This window comes from Protomyctophum parallelum (genome assembly GCF_964188405.1).
Source record: "Protomyctophum parallelum genome assembly, chromosome: 8".
In the NCBI taxonomy this organism is placed as follows: domain Eukaryota; kingdom Metazoa; phylum Chordata; class Actinopteri; order Myctophiformes; family Myctophidae; genus Protomyctophum; species Protomyctophum parallelum.
Genome location: NC_139703.1, coordinates 24,192,129 through 24,213,201, shown reverse-complemented (window position 1 = coordinate 24,213,201; position 21,073 = coordinate 24,192,129). Strand labels below are relative to the sequence as shown.

The window sequence follows — 21,073 nt, the reverse complement described above, 5'->3', positions numbered from 1 at the left end:
AAAAAAGACAATACCTAGTAAGGATGTTGCAGCACGCTTGGTCTTCAACCAGCCAACATTCTCACATGTCTCCCCCATATCTGGCACCCCCATATCTGCAAAGTGTGATTGAACACTACAATTGTAAATTGTAATTGTTTCTATTACAGCTCAGAGCTTTTATTCTTTTTAGAACTACTGACTCTCAAATACACACAGGAATCTCACTGTCTTGCGTGCTCACTCACTCACTCACACACATATACACAAAAAGTCACCCTGCAACACCTACAATATCAGTGTCGACACAACAATGGGGCTGCCATCCGACTCCTGTCCTAGCTGTCCTGCCTCGGGATCCGCCCACCAGACAGCGGCTTTAAATAACGAGTCACGTACTACGGTATCACCTGAGACCACCTGAAGCCTTTTCTTCTGTGGTTGTCTCTAGTCTCTTCACTGCACTGTGTTTCATTCTATCCTGCTAATCTTTGTCCACTCACTCACTCACTCTCCGTTTACAGCTATTTTAGCATCGCTTTCATTCCTTCTCTGGTCTTAAAACATTTGTCGTGTACTTTCTTTCGACTCACACGACAACTCTCCACCATGAGTCTGAGTCGCTCCAAGCGGATCAGCTCCAGCAGCTCTGTGCGTAGCAGCCCCGGCGGAGGGGGCGGCGCTCACAGGCTGAGCCCCCGAAGCGGAGGTTTTGGGGGCTTCAGCGGAGCGTCGCTCAGCAGCAGCTCGCTGTACGCGGGCACCAATGGGCACCACGGCCTGGGAGGAGGAGGCCTGGGCTCCTCGCTGGCATCGCTGTCCGTCAACAAGAGCCTGCTGGCGCCGCTCAACCTGGAGATCGACCCCAACTTGTCGATGTCGCGCACCCACGAGAAGGAGCAGATGAAGAGCCTCAACAACCGCTTTGCTACCTTCATCGACAAGGTTCTTGTTATTACTATTATTATTATTATCAAAAACCCTTCGCTACTTTCATCGACAATATTTTTTTTTCTTTTTATTATTATTATTATTATTATATTTGTTATTAGAATATTATTGATTATTAATACTATTATTGTTTTTAGTATTATCAACAACAGATAATCCTATGGTGACAGATTTAAACATTTTCTTTGTTTTTTTTATTGTTTTTTGAGTGGTGCAACCACTCATAGGGAACTTTGTGTGTCTCTGGCTGTGACCCTGGTTCCCTGGCTGGCTGTGTCCGAGCACGAAAATAGCGTGGATCCCCTTGTGCGTGTGTGTGCGTGAGAGAGAGATAGATACAGGGGAAAGTGTTGACACAGCATTATTCTAAATGATTTAAACGGCAGGCAACACAATCTGAAATTCATACTTTAATGGTGCATGTTATTTCCGTTTGGGCAGCAATTAACGTACAGATGATGTGTGTTGTTGAACTATGACTTTCAAATACATCTTTTGTGACGTCGCTCAACGAGACACACAGAGGGCATTATGTGTGATAATATTTTGGTCACTGATACCCTCCGTGCTCCGGGGACGGACTCTGCTTTCTCACGGAGTCGCTGACAACTCTCACAAAAGAGCTATTGTTTGTACTGCTCCCCACATCGCCACGGATCCACTGCACGGACCGGAGTCACACAGCCTCTCTGCTACATATAAAACACGGACCGGAGTCACACAGCCTCTCTGCTACATATAAATGGTTCCACTGCACGGCCCGGAGTCACACAGCCTCTGCTATACCTTTTTGATATGAAGTGCCATGTTTTAATTTAATTGATAGTCAGTGTGCCATGTCAACACTTATTATTATTATTAAATAGTTTGTATTGTTTTTTTTACACACAACAAATTTTTTTTACACACAACAAAACATACCAACATACATATATACACCACTAGACTACACATAAGCATACAATACATTAAGAAAACTAAGTAAATAAAAAGACTGAAATACAGGACCAAAACAGACAATGAACTAAAGTAAAATATAAAGGTAATAAGGTTATATCATATTGCATTACATTACAATGTTCTCAAACAGATCGTCACTTGCCATACAAGAATAATTAAACTATTAGACAGCTGTCCTACACCTGAACATTCCTCAGCCGGGACTTTTTGTTGGCTGCCAGACCTTATAGAATTTCTGGGCGGAGCCCCTGGTAGAATATTTGAGCTTCTCAAGTTTTAGGTGTGCCATCACATCTCCGACCCAGCGTCGATGTCATGTCAACACTTATGACATGAACGCCACATCGGAATTAAATATTTCCAACTGATTTTGATTGTCCATGAGCTATATACAAAACAACCTTTATGTTTGTCTTTAAGGTGTAATAATGATCATTAGACTTAAACAGACTACAGTATATCTCCAAGGCTCCCTCCCAGACAGTCCCCAGTCAGAGTTAGGAGTTTGAATGAATATAATTATGTGCAGGATCTAATTTGTATACTAGATGTAAGGGGTCTTCATTCAACGGACTAAATGTTTTGGAATAGTTAATTGTAATCCTCTTTCTCACACGTATGCCAGTGATCGCCCTCCACTGTGCCAATGTTGGAACCCGTGCCTAAAGGTTGCCCAGGCCTGGTCTAGATCACTGCTAAACAAAACCAAAAAAAAAAGATTCAACGTTGAAGGTGGTGAAAGTGACATTTTGTTAAAAAAAATTATAGTGTATATTCAAAGCACTTTGCATATATTGTGCTTTACATTCACACATTCATACACCGATGGCGGAGGAAACCATGCAAGACTCCAACCTGCACATCAGGAGCAATTAGGGGTTCAGAGTCTTGCTCAAGGACACTTCGACAGTAACTCTGGGGGAGCCCGGGTTCGAACTGGGAACCTCACCGTTTTCCCATCTCTCCCCATGAGCCACAGTGTAGTTGTTTATTTGGACTTGTTTCTAAAGTGTGGTTGTTTATTTGATCTTGTTTCTAAAGTTTAGTTGTTTATTTGGACTTGTTTCTAAAGTGTGGTTGTTTATTTGGTCTTGTTTCTAAAGTTTAGTTGTTTATTTGGTCTTTTTTCTAAAGTGTATAGTTAATTGTTTTTTTTTAACTTGTTTCTAAATGTTGGTTAAGTGTAGTTGTTTATTTGGTCTTGTTTCTAAAGTGTAGTTGCTTATTTGGGCTTGTTTCTAAAGTGTAGTTGCTTATTTGAGTTTGTTTCTAAAGGGTTGGTTATTTGGTGTACCGGTAGTTGTTTATTTGAGCATGCATTTATTTTGTCAGCATGATCCCGATCAGATATATGATGGTTTGACTCGATCGTATAGTATATATACGTATAGTTTGACTCGGTTCCACACAGATACATATTGTGAAAATAGCCAATGTACAAGCTCACAACGCCTCACACTGCCTCTCTCTTATGTAATATTTCATCATATTTGGCCAAATTGGAATTAAAAAGGTCTTTACATTGTAACTTTAGAAATGTTACAGATACCTGGGCCTGTATACACACTTATACTGTATGTTGGTTTGTTTACTATTGAGTGAGCTAAAACAATGTTTCACATAAATTAATTGAATCATCTGGGAACCCATCCCCCCAAAAATAAATAATAAAATTAATATTAATAATAATAATAACAATAAATACTAATTTGGGACCCTCATCTTGAGTAGTGTAAAGCAAGACACTACTAAAGTTAACATTGCAACAAAACCTTTCACCTCATATCCAAAAGAACATGCTCCGTGTCAGCTATACTGTTTCACACAGGAAACATGTTTTTGTAGCTTTCAAACAACAAACAACAACACTAGTATATCTTTCTGGACCTACTTGAAAACCTCTTTCTTCTCCCAACCATTATGTTTGAAAGTGCTACTGCTGACCCCTGTGAGATGTGACTGTGAATGAGAAGGTCACGGCTGACGACCTCGCCTGAACGCCACACCCACACAACAACACAGCCATTGTTGCGTTGTCTTTGGCTGCGAGGCGCGGGGCAACCTATTTTATTTTCCATCTAGGTCAGCTGTTCATTCTCTCTTTATTTACCTCAGCTGTTATTATCATATGACTGAGAGCTATTCCTGTTCTTATACCTGAAGTGGCCGGTTTGGTTTTAAATGTCTGTTGTCAGGTGGAAACCTCATATGTCCAAAACCGTTAACTTTTCAGGATTCAAATTCAAAAGCATAAAAAGTTGCAGATCCACAAGCTCGAAACGCGGCGTGACTTGCTATTTTGTACGACGCTGTAGTATGGTCAAGTAGGGCATTCATTTAGGAAAAAACAAAAGTAGTTTGAAGTTGGAATATGGTGATAAGGGGTTTCTGCCCGACAACAAGGTTATGTATTTCACTCCTCCTGGCAGTAATTGCTGCTGTAGTTCCACCTGGCAGGTTGGGTTGTTTGTTAGCCACCAAGTAGTTCCACCTGGCAGGTTGACGGGGACTGCCCCATTATAGAGGGTACGCGCATGGGGATCCGATGGTAATTCCGACAGAATTAGTCCGACATGCGGGAACAACGGTCGGACTAGCGGTCGAACATGTGCTGCTCCCGTGCTTGCGGTTATGGTTAGGTTAGGGTTTGAGGTACGTTGTCGGTCGGACCAATAATAGTGTCGGAAATAAAGCCTGTACCCAGTTTAACGTGGTTTAATGCAATTAGATTTTTCTTCCTGTTTGGATGTATGGGCTGTCAATCAGATAGGACTTTTCTGTTTGGATGTATGGGCTGTCAATCAGATAGGACTTTTCTGTTTGGATGTATGGGCTGTCAATCAGATAGGACCTTTCTGTTTGGATGTATGGGCTGTCAATCAGATAGGACTTTCCTGTTTGGATGTATGGGCTGTCAATCAGATAGGACTTTCCTGTTTGGATGTATGGGCTGTCAATCAGATAGGACTTTTTTGTTTGGATGTATGGGCTGTCAATCAGATAGGACCTTTCTGTTTGGATGTATGGGCTGTCAATCAGATAGGACCTTTCTGTTTGGATGTATGGGCTGTCAATCAGATAGGACCTTTCTGTTTGGATGTACAGTATGGGCTGTCAATCAGATAGGACCTTTCTGTTTGGATGTATGGGCTGTCAATCAGATAGGACCTTTCTGTTTGGATGTATGGGCCATAGACATACAGTATAAAGGTAGACGCCTCTTCCGGCTCTGGGGCGTCTGTAAGACTGTATCTCAACGGGAGGCGACATGGAGGCAACGGGAGGCGATGGCGATGCGTGATTGATTGTATTGGCAACCTTTCCCCAGATTCCTTCCGTTCTTCCTAGCGGAAGAACGGAAGGGGACGTTCGGTAGGCCAATCAGAGGTGGGACTCCCTCTTTCCCAGCAGCACTTCCTCCTCCCATTGGAGACAGGTGTATCCATAGAAAGTGCAGCGACAAATGAGGCATTTATATATTACTAGAAAAAGTGCCCTTCCGGGCACAGGTCTCCACCAGGTTATCCACAGATCCGTGCAGTTAGAGGTAAAAACACTTTTCGGCCAGTTATAGCGCCACCTTGAGGCTGAGTTGAAATTGTTCATGTGGCATTTCGTCCTCGGCCTAGTGGGAATGTGGGTGCACAATTTCACGGAAATCACGCGATGTGTTCATGATTTGCAGCATTTTGTTTGAAACTGAGCACTCCTGTGAACTTTGGAAGCCAATCTTAACCAATCAGGATGGAGTCTGATAAATCTGAAAGACCCGTTTCGTTGAATGGCTCTAGAGAGACTGTGTACCAATTTGCGTGATGTTTGGACAGAATCTGTAGGTGTACTGTGCAAAAACTTGTTTTGCACAAAGCGGCCTCCTGGTGGCGCTATAACAGGCCGTTCTGGAAAGTTTGGGGCAGAGGTTCATCGTTGGCATCCAGGGAGTGTGTGTGCAAAATATGGCATCGACCGGGTTAACGGTGGCCGAGATTAGCTGTTCACGGACACACGGACGGACGGACACACGGACGGACGGACACACGGACGGACGGACACACGGACGGACACGCGGACGGACGGAGTGCAAAACATACTCTCCCCACATGCCTTCGGCCTGGTGGAGACAAATATCTATGGTATGGGCTGTCAAGGCCAGAAAGTAGTTTTTTGCCACTCAGTAGGTGTTCCCGCATAACTTTCGGGTATGATGATGTCACACGCATATCCTCTATTCCGCGTCCGACATCCCTTTAGTCTGACCACGTGGCTTTGTGTGTGAAGAAGGATTTTTTTTCTTTTTTGCATTTATTACATTACGGCTGTGAAGACAACTTTAGCGACGACCTAGTCACGATTGGCTGTCTCCTAAGCCAATGATGGTCTGAACGGCATAAAAACCCATACTCGGAACACAGCCCATACATAACAGAAGCCAATGTTATGAGCTAACTGTAGTTAGAGGACAAACATAATAACAAGCCACAGTGAGTGAACCAACAAATGTCGGAAATGAACGAAAGCGTGCGCTTTTTTGCACCCGGCAGTTACGATAATTTTAAAAGTTAAAATGGGTCATTATGATGACAGTCAATCCATGTGTTCCATTTTCCAGCCCATTATGACATGATTAGGGTTGTAATGTAAGCTGAAGGCGAGCCGGGCGGCCCGGCCCGGCCCCGGGGGAGATTAATGGCCTGAGAGAACACAACACAACGGAACAGAACACAGCTCTTTGTGTCAGAGTGAGAACACACATCATGGACAGAGAGAGCCCTCCTGGCTACAGGCTGGAAATACAAGCTGTACTGATGGCCTAGTACAGGCTGAGGAGGAGAGCCAAGGACTGACTGAGAGGTCCATTCTGATACAGAGACTGTGCATGTCATGAATTGGAAAATGGAAAATGTGATTAAATTGCTAATTTGAATTGTGATAAAAGCACGTCGTGAAAAAGAGAAGAAAATACAAGATCTTTGTAAGAGAAGTAATACGAAAGAAATAATAAAACTTGCCGGGAAAATGTTTTTTTTGTTTAAACAAAACCTCAAAGCGCATTTGAATCGTATCGTGAGTTGAGTGAATCGTTACATGCCTGTAAAATGTGTGGATATATGCATCATTTTTGGCTATTGATTTAATTAAAACCTTTTCCAAAACATGCGTAACATTACACGAAATATGTAACATAAGTCGTTCTTTGCCGAACGGGGCTGCGTGATTGCAGCCTAATCCTGAGGGGTAAAACACCAACAGGGGTTCCGTTCTTTTAAACCCACCTCTCCTCTGGGTGTGTGTGTGTGTGTGTGTGTGTGTGTGTGTGTGTGTGTGTGTGTGTGTGTGTGTGTGTGTGTGTGTGTGTGTGTGTGTGTGTGTGTGTGTGTGTGTGTGTGTGTGTGTGTGTGTGTGTGTGTGTGTGTGTGTGTGTGTGTGTGTGTGTGTGTGTGTGTGTGTGTGTGTGTCTCAGGTTCGGTTCCTGGAGCAGCAGAACAAGATGCTGGAGACGAAGCTGGACCTCCTCCAGGGTCAGACGGTGAGTCGCTCCAACATAGAGCCTCTGTTTGAGTCCTACCTGGCAGGGCTGAGGAGACAGATGGACCTGGTCAACAATGACAAGACCAAGCTGGACGGAGAGCTGCGAAACATGCAGGGCCTGGTGGAGGACTTTAAACACAAGTACGATGATTATTATTATTAGTAGTAGTAGTAGTAGTAGTAGTATACAAGGATGACATCATCATATTAAAACGGTAACCTCCTCTCTACGAGGATGACATCATCATATTAACCCTATATAAACCTCTCGTCCTCTGTCAGGTACGAGGATGACATCAACAGAAGAAACAACCTGGAGAATGACTTTGTTATCCTGAAGAAGGTGAGGTCACGCACGCACGCACACTCTCTGTCTCTTGTTTCCACCCCTTCATTGAGTTCACTACAGTGTTTAATCTCTGACCTAACTTCAACACACTGTGTGACGTGTGTGTGTGTGTGTGTGTGTGTGTGTGTGTGTGTGTGTGTGTGTGTGTGTGTGTGTGTGTGTGTGTGTGTGTGTGTGTGTGTGTGTGTGTGTGTGTGTGTGTGTGTGTGTGTGTGTGTGTGTGTGTGTGTGCGTGTGTGTGCGTGTGCGTGCATTCAGGACGTGGACTCAGCTTACCTAGTGAAGGCTGATCTGGAGGACAAAGTGGGAGCTCTGACTGACGAGATTAACTTCCTACGAAACATCTATGAAGAGGTTATTATTATTATTACCCTCATTATTATTATTATTATTATTATTATTATTATTCAGACACTCAAGTTGCAACAAAAAATGGAATACAGTTAAACTTGGCGTTAAAGGCTCTGCTCTGCTTTTGTTGAAGTAGCATGCTAAGCAAAATCGAGGGTAATCATGGGTAATTGGGTAGACAAGAACAAGCACATATCAAGACAGTTAATGAGATTATATTATGCATTTTAACATTGAATCAGATTAGAGCTATACAACATTTAATTCTAGTTTACTTTAGAGCCATGCACGTGCACGAGGATTTCAGTTCAACATTCAGGTTACGCGTTTGAGCAGTAGCCTACATAAGCAATGCATTGATATTTAGCTTGAATCAGCAGACATACATGTGTGCAAGGCACAAGTTGGCATCTCGACAGAGTGCATTTCTAGTTAATGTTATTATTATTGTTATTATTATTATTAATATTCTAGGAGCTGAGAGAGCTTCAGTCGAGCATCAGGGACACCTCGGTGGTGGTGCAGATGGACAACAGCAGGAGTCTGAACATGGAGCAGATCGTTGCTGAAGTCAAAGCTCAGTATGAAGACATCGCTGCTCGCAGCCGAGACGAGGCCGAGAACTGGTACAAGACCAAGGTACAGTGGGTGACCCCTGTGACTCTGACTTCCCTCACTTGATAAACATGATAAACAACGATGACTTAAACAAGACTGTCAGGGAACTTCTAGAGCTTCTGTTTCCAGACATGAAACGGCGTAAAGTGCCCTTGGCAAGAGAGGCCAAGCTTCCTTCAGAGGGTTCAGAACATAGAGTATAACCCATTCTGACCCGAGATCAGATTCTAAAAATGTCTTCTACATCCTGACAGTTTTCATTCTGACCCGAGATCAGATTCTAAAAAATGTCTTCTACATCCTGACAGTTTTCATTCTGACCCGAGATCAGATTCAAAAAATGTCTTCTACATCCTGACAGTTTTCATTCTGACCCGAGATCAGATTAAAAAAAATGTCTTCTACGTCAGTCGCTCTTCGATTAAAAAAAAAATAGCAGACCTACAAGCTCGTAGCGCGCCACTCGGTGATGAGCTTGTAGATCTGCTATTTTTCAATAGCTAAAGCATATCATAATGCTAACACCAAAATGGGTTTCCCGTATAGAATGGGATAAAGAAGGATAGAGATCGAACTGGAGCGCTTTGGTTCACAGACCTGGGGTAATTCTTGCCTCAAGCAAATCTACTCAGAATGGCAGGCATTGGCAGGGGCGAAATAATTAATTAATTGAGACCTGGCATGAGATGTGTTTTAAATGGGTTTGGGTTGTCGTCAGATTGGCCTGACCTCAATGACCTCTGTGTGAGAACTGAGGTATCCCTGAGCTATAGGTTTGACCTGACGCTGAAACTGTCGCAGTTTCTGAGGACATTATTACCAAACTGTATGATCTCAGTTAACAATGTAGAACATAATTTATCAACCAATGCACTGAGCCACCTCGTAATGTTACGACTGCAAAAACAACAACAGCAACAATGGACTGGTTTAAAACTACAAGGAAAGCTAGCTTGCCTTCCTGCTGCTTTACAGTCAAAGCCAGATTACAGGTCCTTCCATGTTGACCAGACTCAATGTTTTCCCTAATACATTTCCTCCTCATTGTCTGCATTATATGACCACAACCCAGTTACTGAAACTCTGTCACATATTCTGAATGTATACATAAATTCTCTCACAGTTGCTAATTCAAGTGTTGCCCAATAATGAAAATGATTCCTTTTCAGACGTCACAGCTAATATACACCAGATGTTGTTGTTGATGCAGGACAGTAGAGATTAGAGAAGTGAACATTTTGGAAGTGGCATAATGTACATTTGACCACAGTCTGGAAGAGGCATTCCTTACCACGGTGCTTAACGTATTAAGGGTGCTACAGCTTGGTCGGTCACAAATGCAAACTGCTTGTGTTCATATTTATTATAGGCTATACAGCTTTGTTTCAAATGTATATAGTGCTTGTGTTCATATATTATAGGCTACAGCTTGGTTACAAATGTATATAGTGCTTGTGTTCATATAGGCTACAGCTTGGTTACAAATGTATGCTGTTGTATGTATATGTTCATATTTGGAAGCCTCAGTAATGTCCATAAATCACTTGTGATTGCAGGCCTGCAGATTGCAGGAATGCCCAAGCCGGGAGCTGATCAGACATTGACTACATTCTGTTCAGTGTCTGTAATAATTCACAGTCTCCTGTGTGTGTGTGTGTGTGTGTGTGTGTGTGTGTGTGTGTGTGTGTGTGTGTGTGTGTGTGTGTGTGTGTGTGTGTGTGTGTGTGTGTGTGTGTGTGTGTGTGTGTGTGTGTGTGTGTGTGTGTGTGTGTGTGTGTGTGCGTGCGTGCGTGCGTGCGTGCGTGCGTGCGTGCAGTTTGACCAGATGGCGGTGCAGGCCAGTCAGTTTGGAGACGAGCTGCGCATGGCCAAGGTAGAGATCGCTGAGGTCTCCAGGCTGATCAGCAGAATTCAGAGTGAGATTGATTCTGTCAAAGCACATGTACGTACACACACACACACACACACACACACACACACACACACACACACACACACACACACACACACACACACACACACACACACACTCACTCACTCTGTGTCTCCCTCTCTCTCTCTCACTCACTCTGTGTCTCACGCACACACACACACACACACACACACACACACACACACACACACACACACACACAATTAGCTCAGTTCGCATTGTATGACCCTCAACCGATGTTCTGTGAGTCAAAAAGTTATTCAAAACACCAAAGTCTGAATGTACACATCCTAACTGGGTCGCGTGTTTACCCCCCATTCTGAATTCCCCACATTTCTTATATCGCTTCAAATAAGAATATAAAGTGATCGAAAAATGAACAAATGATTCTACCGGTTTGTCTCATATGGATATCAAGAATCAACTGACGGCGACGAGAAACAAACAGCAAGTAACATTAAAATAATATAAAAGCACATAGAACAACTTTAAAATAACAGCCAAAACAAGTCAGCGAATCAGGCAGAACAGTGAGTACATGAATAACACGGAGATTAAAAACACTGGACTATATTGAAACCTTTGTTTATTCTCGAAAAGAGCATTGAGGTTCTCCCTCATTTGCAATGCTGACGAGATCACATATATATATATAAAACAATTTAAGACGGATATAAAACACAAATCAAATCTACACGTAAGGCATAGAAACATAATATACAGGCAGTGAAACAAAACACAAGTTACATATTGAGGAAGGGAGGTTCAGAAGCAGGTTATTCAATTGTCCATATGATATTGGGGTACCAATTTTCAGTGTTTGTTGTAGAGTGTTCTATGAAGTAGGGGCATCGAAGCAGAAAGCAGATTTTCCCAGTTCATACTGTACAGATGGGACCTCTAGTGTAAGACAGTTCAGACTGTACAGATGGGACCTCTAGTGTAAGACAGTTCAGACTGTACAGATGGGACCTCTAGTGTAAGACAGTTCAGACTGTACAGATGGGACCTCTAGTGTAAGACAGTTCAGACTGTACAGATGGGACCTCTAGTGTAAGACAGTTCAGACTGTACAGATGGGACCTCTAGTGTAAGACAGTTCAGACTGTACAGATGGGACCTCTAGTGTAAGACAGTTCAGACTGTACAGATGGGACCTCTAGTGTAAGACAGTTCAGACTGTACAGATGGGACCTCTAGTGTAAGACAGTTCATACTGTACAGATGGGACCTCTAGTGTAAGACAGTTCATACTGTACAGATGGGACCTCTAGTGTAAGACAGTTCAGACTGTACAGATGGGACCTCTAGTGTAAGACAGTTCATACTGTACAGATGGGACCTCTAGTGTAAGACAGTTCAGACTGTACAGATGGGACCTCTAGTGTAAGACAGTTCATACTGTACAGATGGGACCTCTAGTGTAAGACAGTTCATACTGTACAGATGGGACCTCTAGTGTAAGACAGTTCAGACTGTACAGATGGGACCTCTAGTGTAAGACAGTTCAGACTGTACAGATGGGACCTCTAGTGTAAGACAGTTCATACTGTACAGATGGGACCTCTAGTGTAAGACAGTTCATACTGTACAGATGGGACCTCTAGTGTAAGACAGTTCAGACTGTACAGATGGGACCTCTAGTGTAAGACAGTTCAGACTGTACAGATGGGACCTCTAGTGTAAGACAGTTCAGACTGTACAGATGGGACCTCTAGTGTAAGACAGTTCAGACTGTACAGATGGGACCTCTAGTGTAAGACAGTTCAGACTGTACAGATGGGACCTCTAGTGTAAGACAGTTCAGACTGTACAGATGGGACCTCTAGTGTAAGACAGTTCAGACTGTACAGATGGGACCTCTAGTGTAAGACAGTTCAGACTGTACAGATGGGACCTCTAGTGTAAGACAGTTCATACTGTACAGATGGGACCTCTAGTGTAAGACAGTTCATACTGTACAGATGGGACCTCTAGTGTAAGACAGTTCAGACTGTACAGATGGGACCTCTAGTGTAAGACAGTTCAGACTGTACAGATGGGACCTCTAGTGTAAGCCATTCACTTGAACGGGTCTGACTAAAAGCAAGAGTGAAGAAATACTTTAGGTATTTCTTGAGCTGTCCTATAAAGCTACCTACAGAGGTTGCCTGTCTTAGGCGTAATGGGAGTTTATTCCAAGCCGTTGGCCCGTAGAAGCAGAAAGCTTCTTCAACAGCTTCTTCGCCGTGTTTTTTCATAATAGACACTTTGCACTTTTAGCTTCTTTTTGTCTCCACCAGGCCGAAGACATGGGGGGAGAGTATGTTTTGCACTCCGTCCGTCCGTCCGTGTGTCCGTCCGTGTGTGTGTCCGTGAGCAGCTAATCTCCGGCACCGTTAACCCGGTCGATGCCAAATTTTGCACACACACTCCCTGGATGCCAACGATGAACCTCTGCCCCAGAATTTCCAGAACGACCTGTTATAGCGCCACCAGGAGGCCGCTTTGTGCAAAACAACCCGGTCGATGCCAAATTTTGCACACACACTCCCTGGATGCCAACGATGAACCTCTGCCCCAAAATTTCCAGAACGGCCTGTTATAGCGCCACCAGGAGGCCGCTTTGTGCAAAACAAGTTTTTGCACAGTACACCTACAGATTTTGTCCAAACATCGCGCAAATTGGTACACAGTCTCTCTAGAGCCATTCAACGAAACGGGTCTTTCAGATTTCTCAGACTCCATCCTGATTGGTTAAGATTGGCTTCCAAAGTTCACAGGAGTGCTCAGTTTCAAACAAAATGCTGCAAATCATGAACACATCGCGTGATTTCCGTGAAATTGTGCACGCACATTCCCACTAGGCCGAGGAAGAAATGCCACATGAACAATTTCAACTCAGCCTCAAGGTGGCGCTATAACTGGCCGAAAAGTGTTTTTACCTCTAATTTACTTTTGTTGCCCTTTTATCCAACCACCAGATGAAGGCAAGCTGCAATGTCCTACATTCCTATCCTGGTGGAGACCTGTACCCAGAAGGGCACTTTTTCTAGTTATTTATTTTTTTAGTGGCGCTAGCCCCCCCTGTGCACAGCTTTGTGTGTATGTCCGTATGAGCACGGAATGCGTTTGTAGCACGGAAAAAGTTTGGAACCACTGCTCTAACATTCCTCCACAACGTGGGAACCTTTTTTATGAAGTCTATAACGTACTTCCACAGCGTGGGAACCTGGAGAACCAGCTGGCGGAGTCAGAGGAGAGAGGAGAGCTGGCGGTGAAGGAGGCCAGAGCCAGGACCAGAGACCTGGATGATGCTCTGCAGAGAGCCAAGCAGGACATGGCAAGACAGCTACGAGAGTACCAGGTATGACTGACTGACTGACAGACAGACAGACAGACAGACAGACTGTTCAGGCATATTAAATCAAATGGTGATGAATGAACTCTCAATCTTCTTCTACCCCCCCCCCCCCCCCCCCCCCCCTCCTCCTACTCCAGGAACTGATGAACGTGAAGCTGGCTCTGGACATTGAGATCGCCACCTACAGGAAGCTGCTGGAAGGGGAGGAGGACAGGTGAGAGGAGAGGAGGAGCGAACTAACTAGACTAGACTAATCTGTCATTGCAAAAAATAAGTATTGCCCTCGGCAGATTTGGAATACCCCGGTATATTACCTATTTACACATGTGTTTGTACACCCAAACACATCTCTCTGTCACCAAAATGGTGAGTAGCTTATCATCTAAAACTGGAGTAGCCTATGGATAAATAACGGTTCAGAGTCTACACCTTGGTTAGGCTGCAGATAAACAACATAGCCAACGCTAAATGTATGCTTATCAACAACGGATACAGCTACTGACATCGGTTAAAGTTTTATTTGCCGATACTGATATTGACCGGCAAATATGTGGCCGATGTATCGGTGCATCCCCGTGGACATAAAAATATATTTACAGAGACCTGAGACAAAAATGTTGGAGAACCAATGCTCTTCTACACTACAGTATTGACTGTAAGAATTCAGAGCTGAGTGAATAGTTGTCTCGTCTGGCTTGGAGAGGCTAGGAGAGTGGTGATTATATTGTATAGACCAGGGTTCCCAAATTAAGTTTCCTCAAGGGCCATATTTTGACTAGCGTACCAGGCTGGGGGCCGAGTCTGCACGCGCGAGGTCGAGGTCTTGCCCTGAAAATTCATTTTCAGGGCAAGACCCCATTTGAAAAGGATGCCCAGTTTGACATTCATAGGCTACTGACCCCCATTTTTTTATTTTTATTCTTTCATGGGCCACAAGGGGGCGCTCTGTGGGCCGCAAATGGCCCGCGGGCCGCCTATTGGGGTACCCTGGTATAGACTATAGAGACTATAGTAGAGTGGTGATTATATGTAGACTATAGAGACTATAGATAGTGGTGCTTATATTGTATATATTCACTAGAATAGTGGTGATTATTATGTATACCAGTAAGACGCCTTAAGGGCGAGAAGCGACCGCAGGAACTAAAGCATGAAAACGTACAAGCAAAGGCTCTTCAATGCACACGTGAGGAGGAAAAAGGGCTTAACACAAATTACAGGTGTAGTTACATAAAGCCTCTGTAGGAGGTGTAAAAGAGCAAGTTTTTGCCGTTACAGGCAAGAGAGTAACAGAGTTTCATGTGTGCTGGACATCAATTGAGCTGATCTATCACAACTGATTACTTGTTAATTGTGTGTGTGTGTGTGTGTGTGTGTGTGTGTGTGTGTGTGTGTGTGTGTGTGTGTGTGTGTGTGTGTGTGTGTGTGTGTGTGTGTGTGTGTGTGTGTGTGTGTGTGTGTGTGTGTGTGTGTGTGTGTGTGTGTGTGTGTGTGTGTGTGTGTGTGCACACAACACCATCTTAATGGTTGTGATATGCTACAGTTACTGCAGTGCTACTTCCCAGCATCACAGCTACTTCCCTGGGTAAATAAATAATAAAAAATAAACAAACACAAGGCCAACTTATTCGTATAAGTCTCACCTCACGTAGCCAGACAACATCACTGTGTGGATATTATCTGGTCCTTCTTAGCGTTAGGATTCTTCCCAAGGGGCTTTTACAAAAACATTCAAACTGACTCTATTCTATTGTTTAGACCGTGCCACCAGCTGGCCCATGGCGTAATACAAGATGGCCATGGTCTGCATAAGGTCTATGGCAGCTTCATCTGGCTACGTGAGGCTAAGCCAAGTTTGTTTAGAGCAGTCATGACGTCAATCGTTTGCCAGCCAAGTCTATGGACTTTAATGTTTGCTTAGGGCACTATAACGTCATGTAAAGCCCAAACCACACCAAAGGGTCGGGGGCGGGACAAAACGATTTTTGAGGGGCACTAGCCCCTCTTATACACAGGTTTAATGTTTGTCTTTGAACTAAACATTCAAAGAACTAAAGTTCAATGTTTGTTTTGTAAACGCATTGACAATGAAGGGAAAATGTACGTCACAATGTGTCATTTATGTCATATTGTCTCTTTATTGTGAATTGTTTGATGTTTGTGTTTGCACAGTTTGTTTTACATCACCATTACATCACCCAATCAACATGAGTTAGACTTTAATATATTAGCGCCCCTCACTTCACACAGGTGCGATTTTTAAGGTAAACCACACCAATGCAATGCCATGCATCTCAATGAGTTGCATTGGTGTGGTTTACCTTAAAAAAAAGAAAAACGTTTTGTCCCGACCCGACCCTTTGGTGTGGTTTGGGCTTAAGACGTCATGTGTCTGACATAAATACAGGGGGCGCCCACTCACTTCTTTTGTTCTTTTAGACTGGGACATCAGTCCATCCTCAGCATCCAGCCAGTCAACTGCTACAGTAAGTAGTACAGCTGTAAGTACAATGTCTTTGTTTCCTGTACCTCTATTTCCATGTTTATACAGTAGTACAAGTGTCTGCTATGTTGATTGATTGATTGATTGATTGATTGAATACTTTATTAACAGTTTGCAGAAAGAAGCACAGGTAAGTACAGTACAGTTCAATACAAGGTCTGCTAAGAGGATTTAAGAAACCCTTTTGGCTTGTTTCCACTGAGGTACATCAGTACTCAATTCATCGAAACAATTCATGACGCACAATACAATACTATTAGAAATATCATATAAACAGTTGCAATATACCTCTTCAGCAGGGGGTCCGGGACCCCTAGGGGGTCTACAAGCTCACTGTGAGTTTGTAGATCTTGGCAGAGTCGGCAGCACTGTCGCCTCACAGCTAGAAGGTCCTGGGTTTGACTACTGGGTTTGACTGCCAGTAGTCAAGTGACTACTGGCCAATCACAGCGTGTCTTTTCCGGGGACTTATCAATTAAATTCAAAGGAGCTTTATTGGCATGAGAAAACAAACATTTACATTGCCTCTGATTGGCCTACCGAACGTCCCCTTCTGCGACGCATGCTTTTGCTATGCTTCGCAAGGAATCTCGGGAAAGCTCGCCTCCTCTGGAGAGGCACACACCCCAGAGCCATCTACATTTTTATGTCTATGGTTGGAAAAACGTGTCCCTTCCACGCGCTACGTCCAACTGGGGGAAACTCCCATGCATGAGCTCAGTTCGGGGCTCTCCCCAGGTTGGCAGAAGGAGAGTAGCGCCCAGGATTACAGCCTTTGGCTACGGCATTGGGTGATAACATGGATTACAAAAATTGTGGCATCAAAATTGGACTAAAATATAAAACTTACGATCTCTCTCTCTCTCTCTCTCTCTCTCCCAGGTACTAAGACTAATGGTTACCATGGTAACAGCAGCTCTCCGGCTCCTAAGCTGCTGATCAAGACGACAGAGACCCGAGACCACTCTAGATTCAGCTTCCACTGAGAGCACACACACACACACACACACACACACACACACACACACAGTTTCAGAAGGTATCATGGTGCAGGTTTAAGTAGAATTAAACAGAGATATTAGACATAGATCTAGATGCAAATGTTCTCCCATTTCATTTAGTCAATGGAATAGTATACTTTTTTTCTCTCATAAGGACAGGACCACGACTTCACATAATAGTCCCCCTTTGTTTTAATCATTATACAAATTCCTAATTTCCTCCATCCTTGTCGGGGGCCATACGACGTACCAACGTACCAACGTCCGACGACGTACCAACAGTCCGACATACGTTGCTGTTTATAAGACTCACCGGTGGATTCCGCGTGCGGTTATATGTTTAGGGGTAGGGCTAGTAATGTCGCTACGCAGTACGTACCCTTCCATGTCAGCCTACTTCATCTTGGTCTTAGAGGGGCTGAACAGGCCAAGCCAGAGGCACCGTGGACCGGGACTCAAACCCCAGTTTCCTGGACTCCTGTGCCACCCGGACGCTCCCTTCTTCAGACATGTTAATGAATTACTGAGGTAGTACAGAATAGGCTGTATAGAACTGATCAAACTGATCACAATCAGGGCGATCAGTGGTGCAGAATACAGGCTGCAGAAAAGAAAAAAATGGATTTGAGGTTAATTGGCTGGTAGGTTATGTTGGAGAGGGGGGAGAGAGAGAGAGAGAGAGAGAGAGAGAGAGAGAGAGAGAGAGAGAGAGAGAGAGACAGAGACAGAGACAGAGACAGAGACAGAGACAGAGACAGACAGACAGACAGACAGACAGACAGACAGACAGACAGACAGACAGACAGACAGACAGACAGACAGACAGACAGACAGACAGACAGACAGACAGAGTGATAGAGAGAGAGACAGAGAGAGAGGCCAAATTTAAATGCCCAAAATCTCAGTCACTCCACCATGGCGGTGTTACGGTGAAATTGGTGACCTAGCTGCCAAAATATGTGACCATCCATGTGGACTTCACATAACGTAGCTCCTTTTAATGCGTGGCCACAATGATTTACGTTCGGACACTGACTGACGTTATGTGATGTCTACACTACACACGATTGTCACGTAGGTCACATATATCACCGTAACACCGCCATGCTGGAGCGTGAGTGAGCGAGTGGTCGATATTTGGGGTATTGGAACTCAGCTAGAGAGACAGAGTGCTGGAGCAATGGGGGTAGATGCTGTCCACATGTATAGAAGTGGAAAGAGTTCTGCATGTAAATCTCAGTTACAGTACGTCCATTCTTTGATCAAGCTGACCTGCCCATTCATAGATAAACTCTCGTTTTTGTACTTTTATAACGTTTATACTCCAAAACCTGTATACGTGCATAGTGCATAGTTTTTATGTACATTTATGTTTGAGATTCATACTCTTTGAGGCAGTGTGGGGATTGTTTGTTCTTATAGACTGATTTCTGTCGGGCAGAAACGCTGTATCGCCATATTTTAACCTTTCAGTAGTTGTTGTTTTGTTCCTCGTAATTGAATGCCCTACGCTGTCATACTACGCTGTCTGTCGCTCCAAAGGTTTTGCTATGTTTTATATTTGGATCGTGAAGAGCAACCGTCATGAACACATTGAGGTTTCTGCCCAACAGCAACGATAATTATGTAAAGATATTCATCTTGGAACCATATAGTTTGAGAAATGTTTTTAGACGTTTTTATGAAGACTTCATATTATAGAGCACGGAAGTCCTGACGTCACTCGTTCATCCCTAGGTCGCGGCAGTTTTTCCTCTATGGAGAATAACATTGGGTCATCTTTAAATCGTCTCATGTAAGAATTGTGGTCCATCTCTGCGATATTGTTGGGGAGGTGGCCTTTTTTATGCCTTTATTGATAGTTAGGTAGACAGCATTGTGACAGGGGAAACGGGGAGAGAGATGGGGGGGGGGGGGGGGGTGACACACAGCAAAGGTTGTCGGGATCGGGACTCGAACCCGTGACACTCTGCCAGGATTACCAGCCTAGGTCCCCGGACCGCTAGGCCAGCCCGGGCCATTTCTGCCAAAAGTTTAACTAATTCGGCGCCGACAGTTAATTCTTCATATCCATAGATTATGCGTCAAACCGCCTGGATTTTTTTAAATTTGACACGGCATAAATACAGTCCATGGGAATTCAGAATGGGGGGGGAACACGCAAGCCAGGTAGGATGTGTAAATGACTGCTCTAATGATCATGTGACTGACATATTCTACACAATGGGATGATTCTATGGAACTATATGAGCTATTAGTCTACTGCACACATTATGTTTCCTTGTTATCTTTCTGTAGATTGCTTTAGTCCAACGGCCATGCTGACAGCGCGAACACACACATGGTCAGCTGGTGGTTAATGAGCTCATGTTATCTCGTAGTTTAGACGCTGTGTAATATCTTGGTAAATGTAGAAAGTTTGTTTAATAAAGTGTATCATATAAGTAAACTGCTGCAGTGTTGTTACTCGACCTTGTGTTGTTGATACTCTGTTTAGTTAAGTTTTGTTTATCATGAGCAGTGGTGGAAAGTAACAAAGTACATTTACTTAAGTACTGTACTTAAGTACAATTTTGAATTTGATGTATTTGTAGCCTACAAAACATACATAAACCACTTAGCCCTAGCCTGATTATCAGACTGTAGCTTTCCACTAAGAGAGTGGGCGGGGTCTTTGGGCTGGATCCAGGCTACTTCAGCCCTATATTACATTATACATTACATTACATTGAGCTTTTTTCATTTGAAAAAAGCTCACAATTAAATGTGAGCTTGTAGATCGGCTATTTTCAAAACATTTTTGTGAAATGGGGACATTCTGTACTTTTACTTTTGGTACTTAAATTACACAGTAATTCTACTCAAGTATATTTTCAATTCCGGACTTTTATTATTATTTCTATATTGATACTTTTACTTAAGTACTTTATCCACCACTGATCATGAGCCTAGTAGGCCTAGCATGTGTATTTCATTACATCATTCATTTCAGACTCTTTGTGTTGTGTAGAATAGATCAAAGCTTCACATCAATTAAGGACCCGCGTGTGGAAATGTTTTGTGCCAGCCAGGGACCCCCAACCCAAAAGTCACTTTCAAGGTGTAACTTACCTCTTCCACGAGTATGTTAATACTTGTGATTTACTCGTTTTGTAGATAGATACTGTATCAAACACTGGGTCGGGGCCCATTTGTAGGTCATGGACAATTGTTTTTATGTTTTTGAGGGGCGCTAGCCCCTCCTATGCCCAGCTTTCCACGTTTGTGTGAACACAAACAATGTCTAGTGATTGGCTGGACTGGACTGGACCCCATAGCGATGATTTGATTGGCTGAGCAAAGTACATATTGAAGATAAAAGTGAGGGCAGAAAAGTGATTGGCTGAGCAGGGAATGTGATGTATGATGATAAGAGCGCCCCTCACTTCACACGTTTAAAAATAAATAAATAAAAAGAATACTCAAAACAAACGTTTTGCGTTGTATTAAAAATAGAACAAAACAGCATATCTGCAGGTTCATTACGCGGTGTTGTGACTGTGAGCATGTAGATTTG

The 21,073-nt window shown here is 43.5% G+C and overlaps 1 protein-coding gene across 1 annotated transcript; it reads left to right on the top strand.

The window, feature by feature from the left end:
- Positions 1-588: 588 nt before the first annotated feature.
- Positions 589-17,522, top strand: LOC310863316 (intermediate filament protein ON3; the record flags this gene model as incomplete). Its single annotated transcript, XM_083771564.1, has 10 exons — positions 589-924; positions 7,352-7,560; positions 7,702-7,762; positions 8,027-8,122; positions 8,594-8,758; positions 10,554-10,679; positions 13,873-14,016; positions 14,151-14,227; positions 16,453-16,499; positions 17,399-17,522. 10 exons carry the CDS (start codon positions 589-591, stop codon positions 17,500-17,502), a joined length of 1,365 nt encoding a protein of 454 aa, XP_083627690.1. The 3' UTR covers positions 17,503-17,522.
- Positions 17,523-21,073: the final 3,551 nt, after the last annotated feature.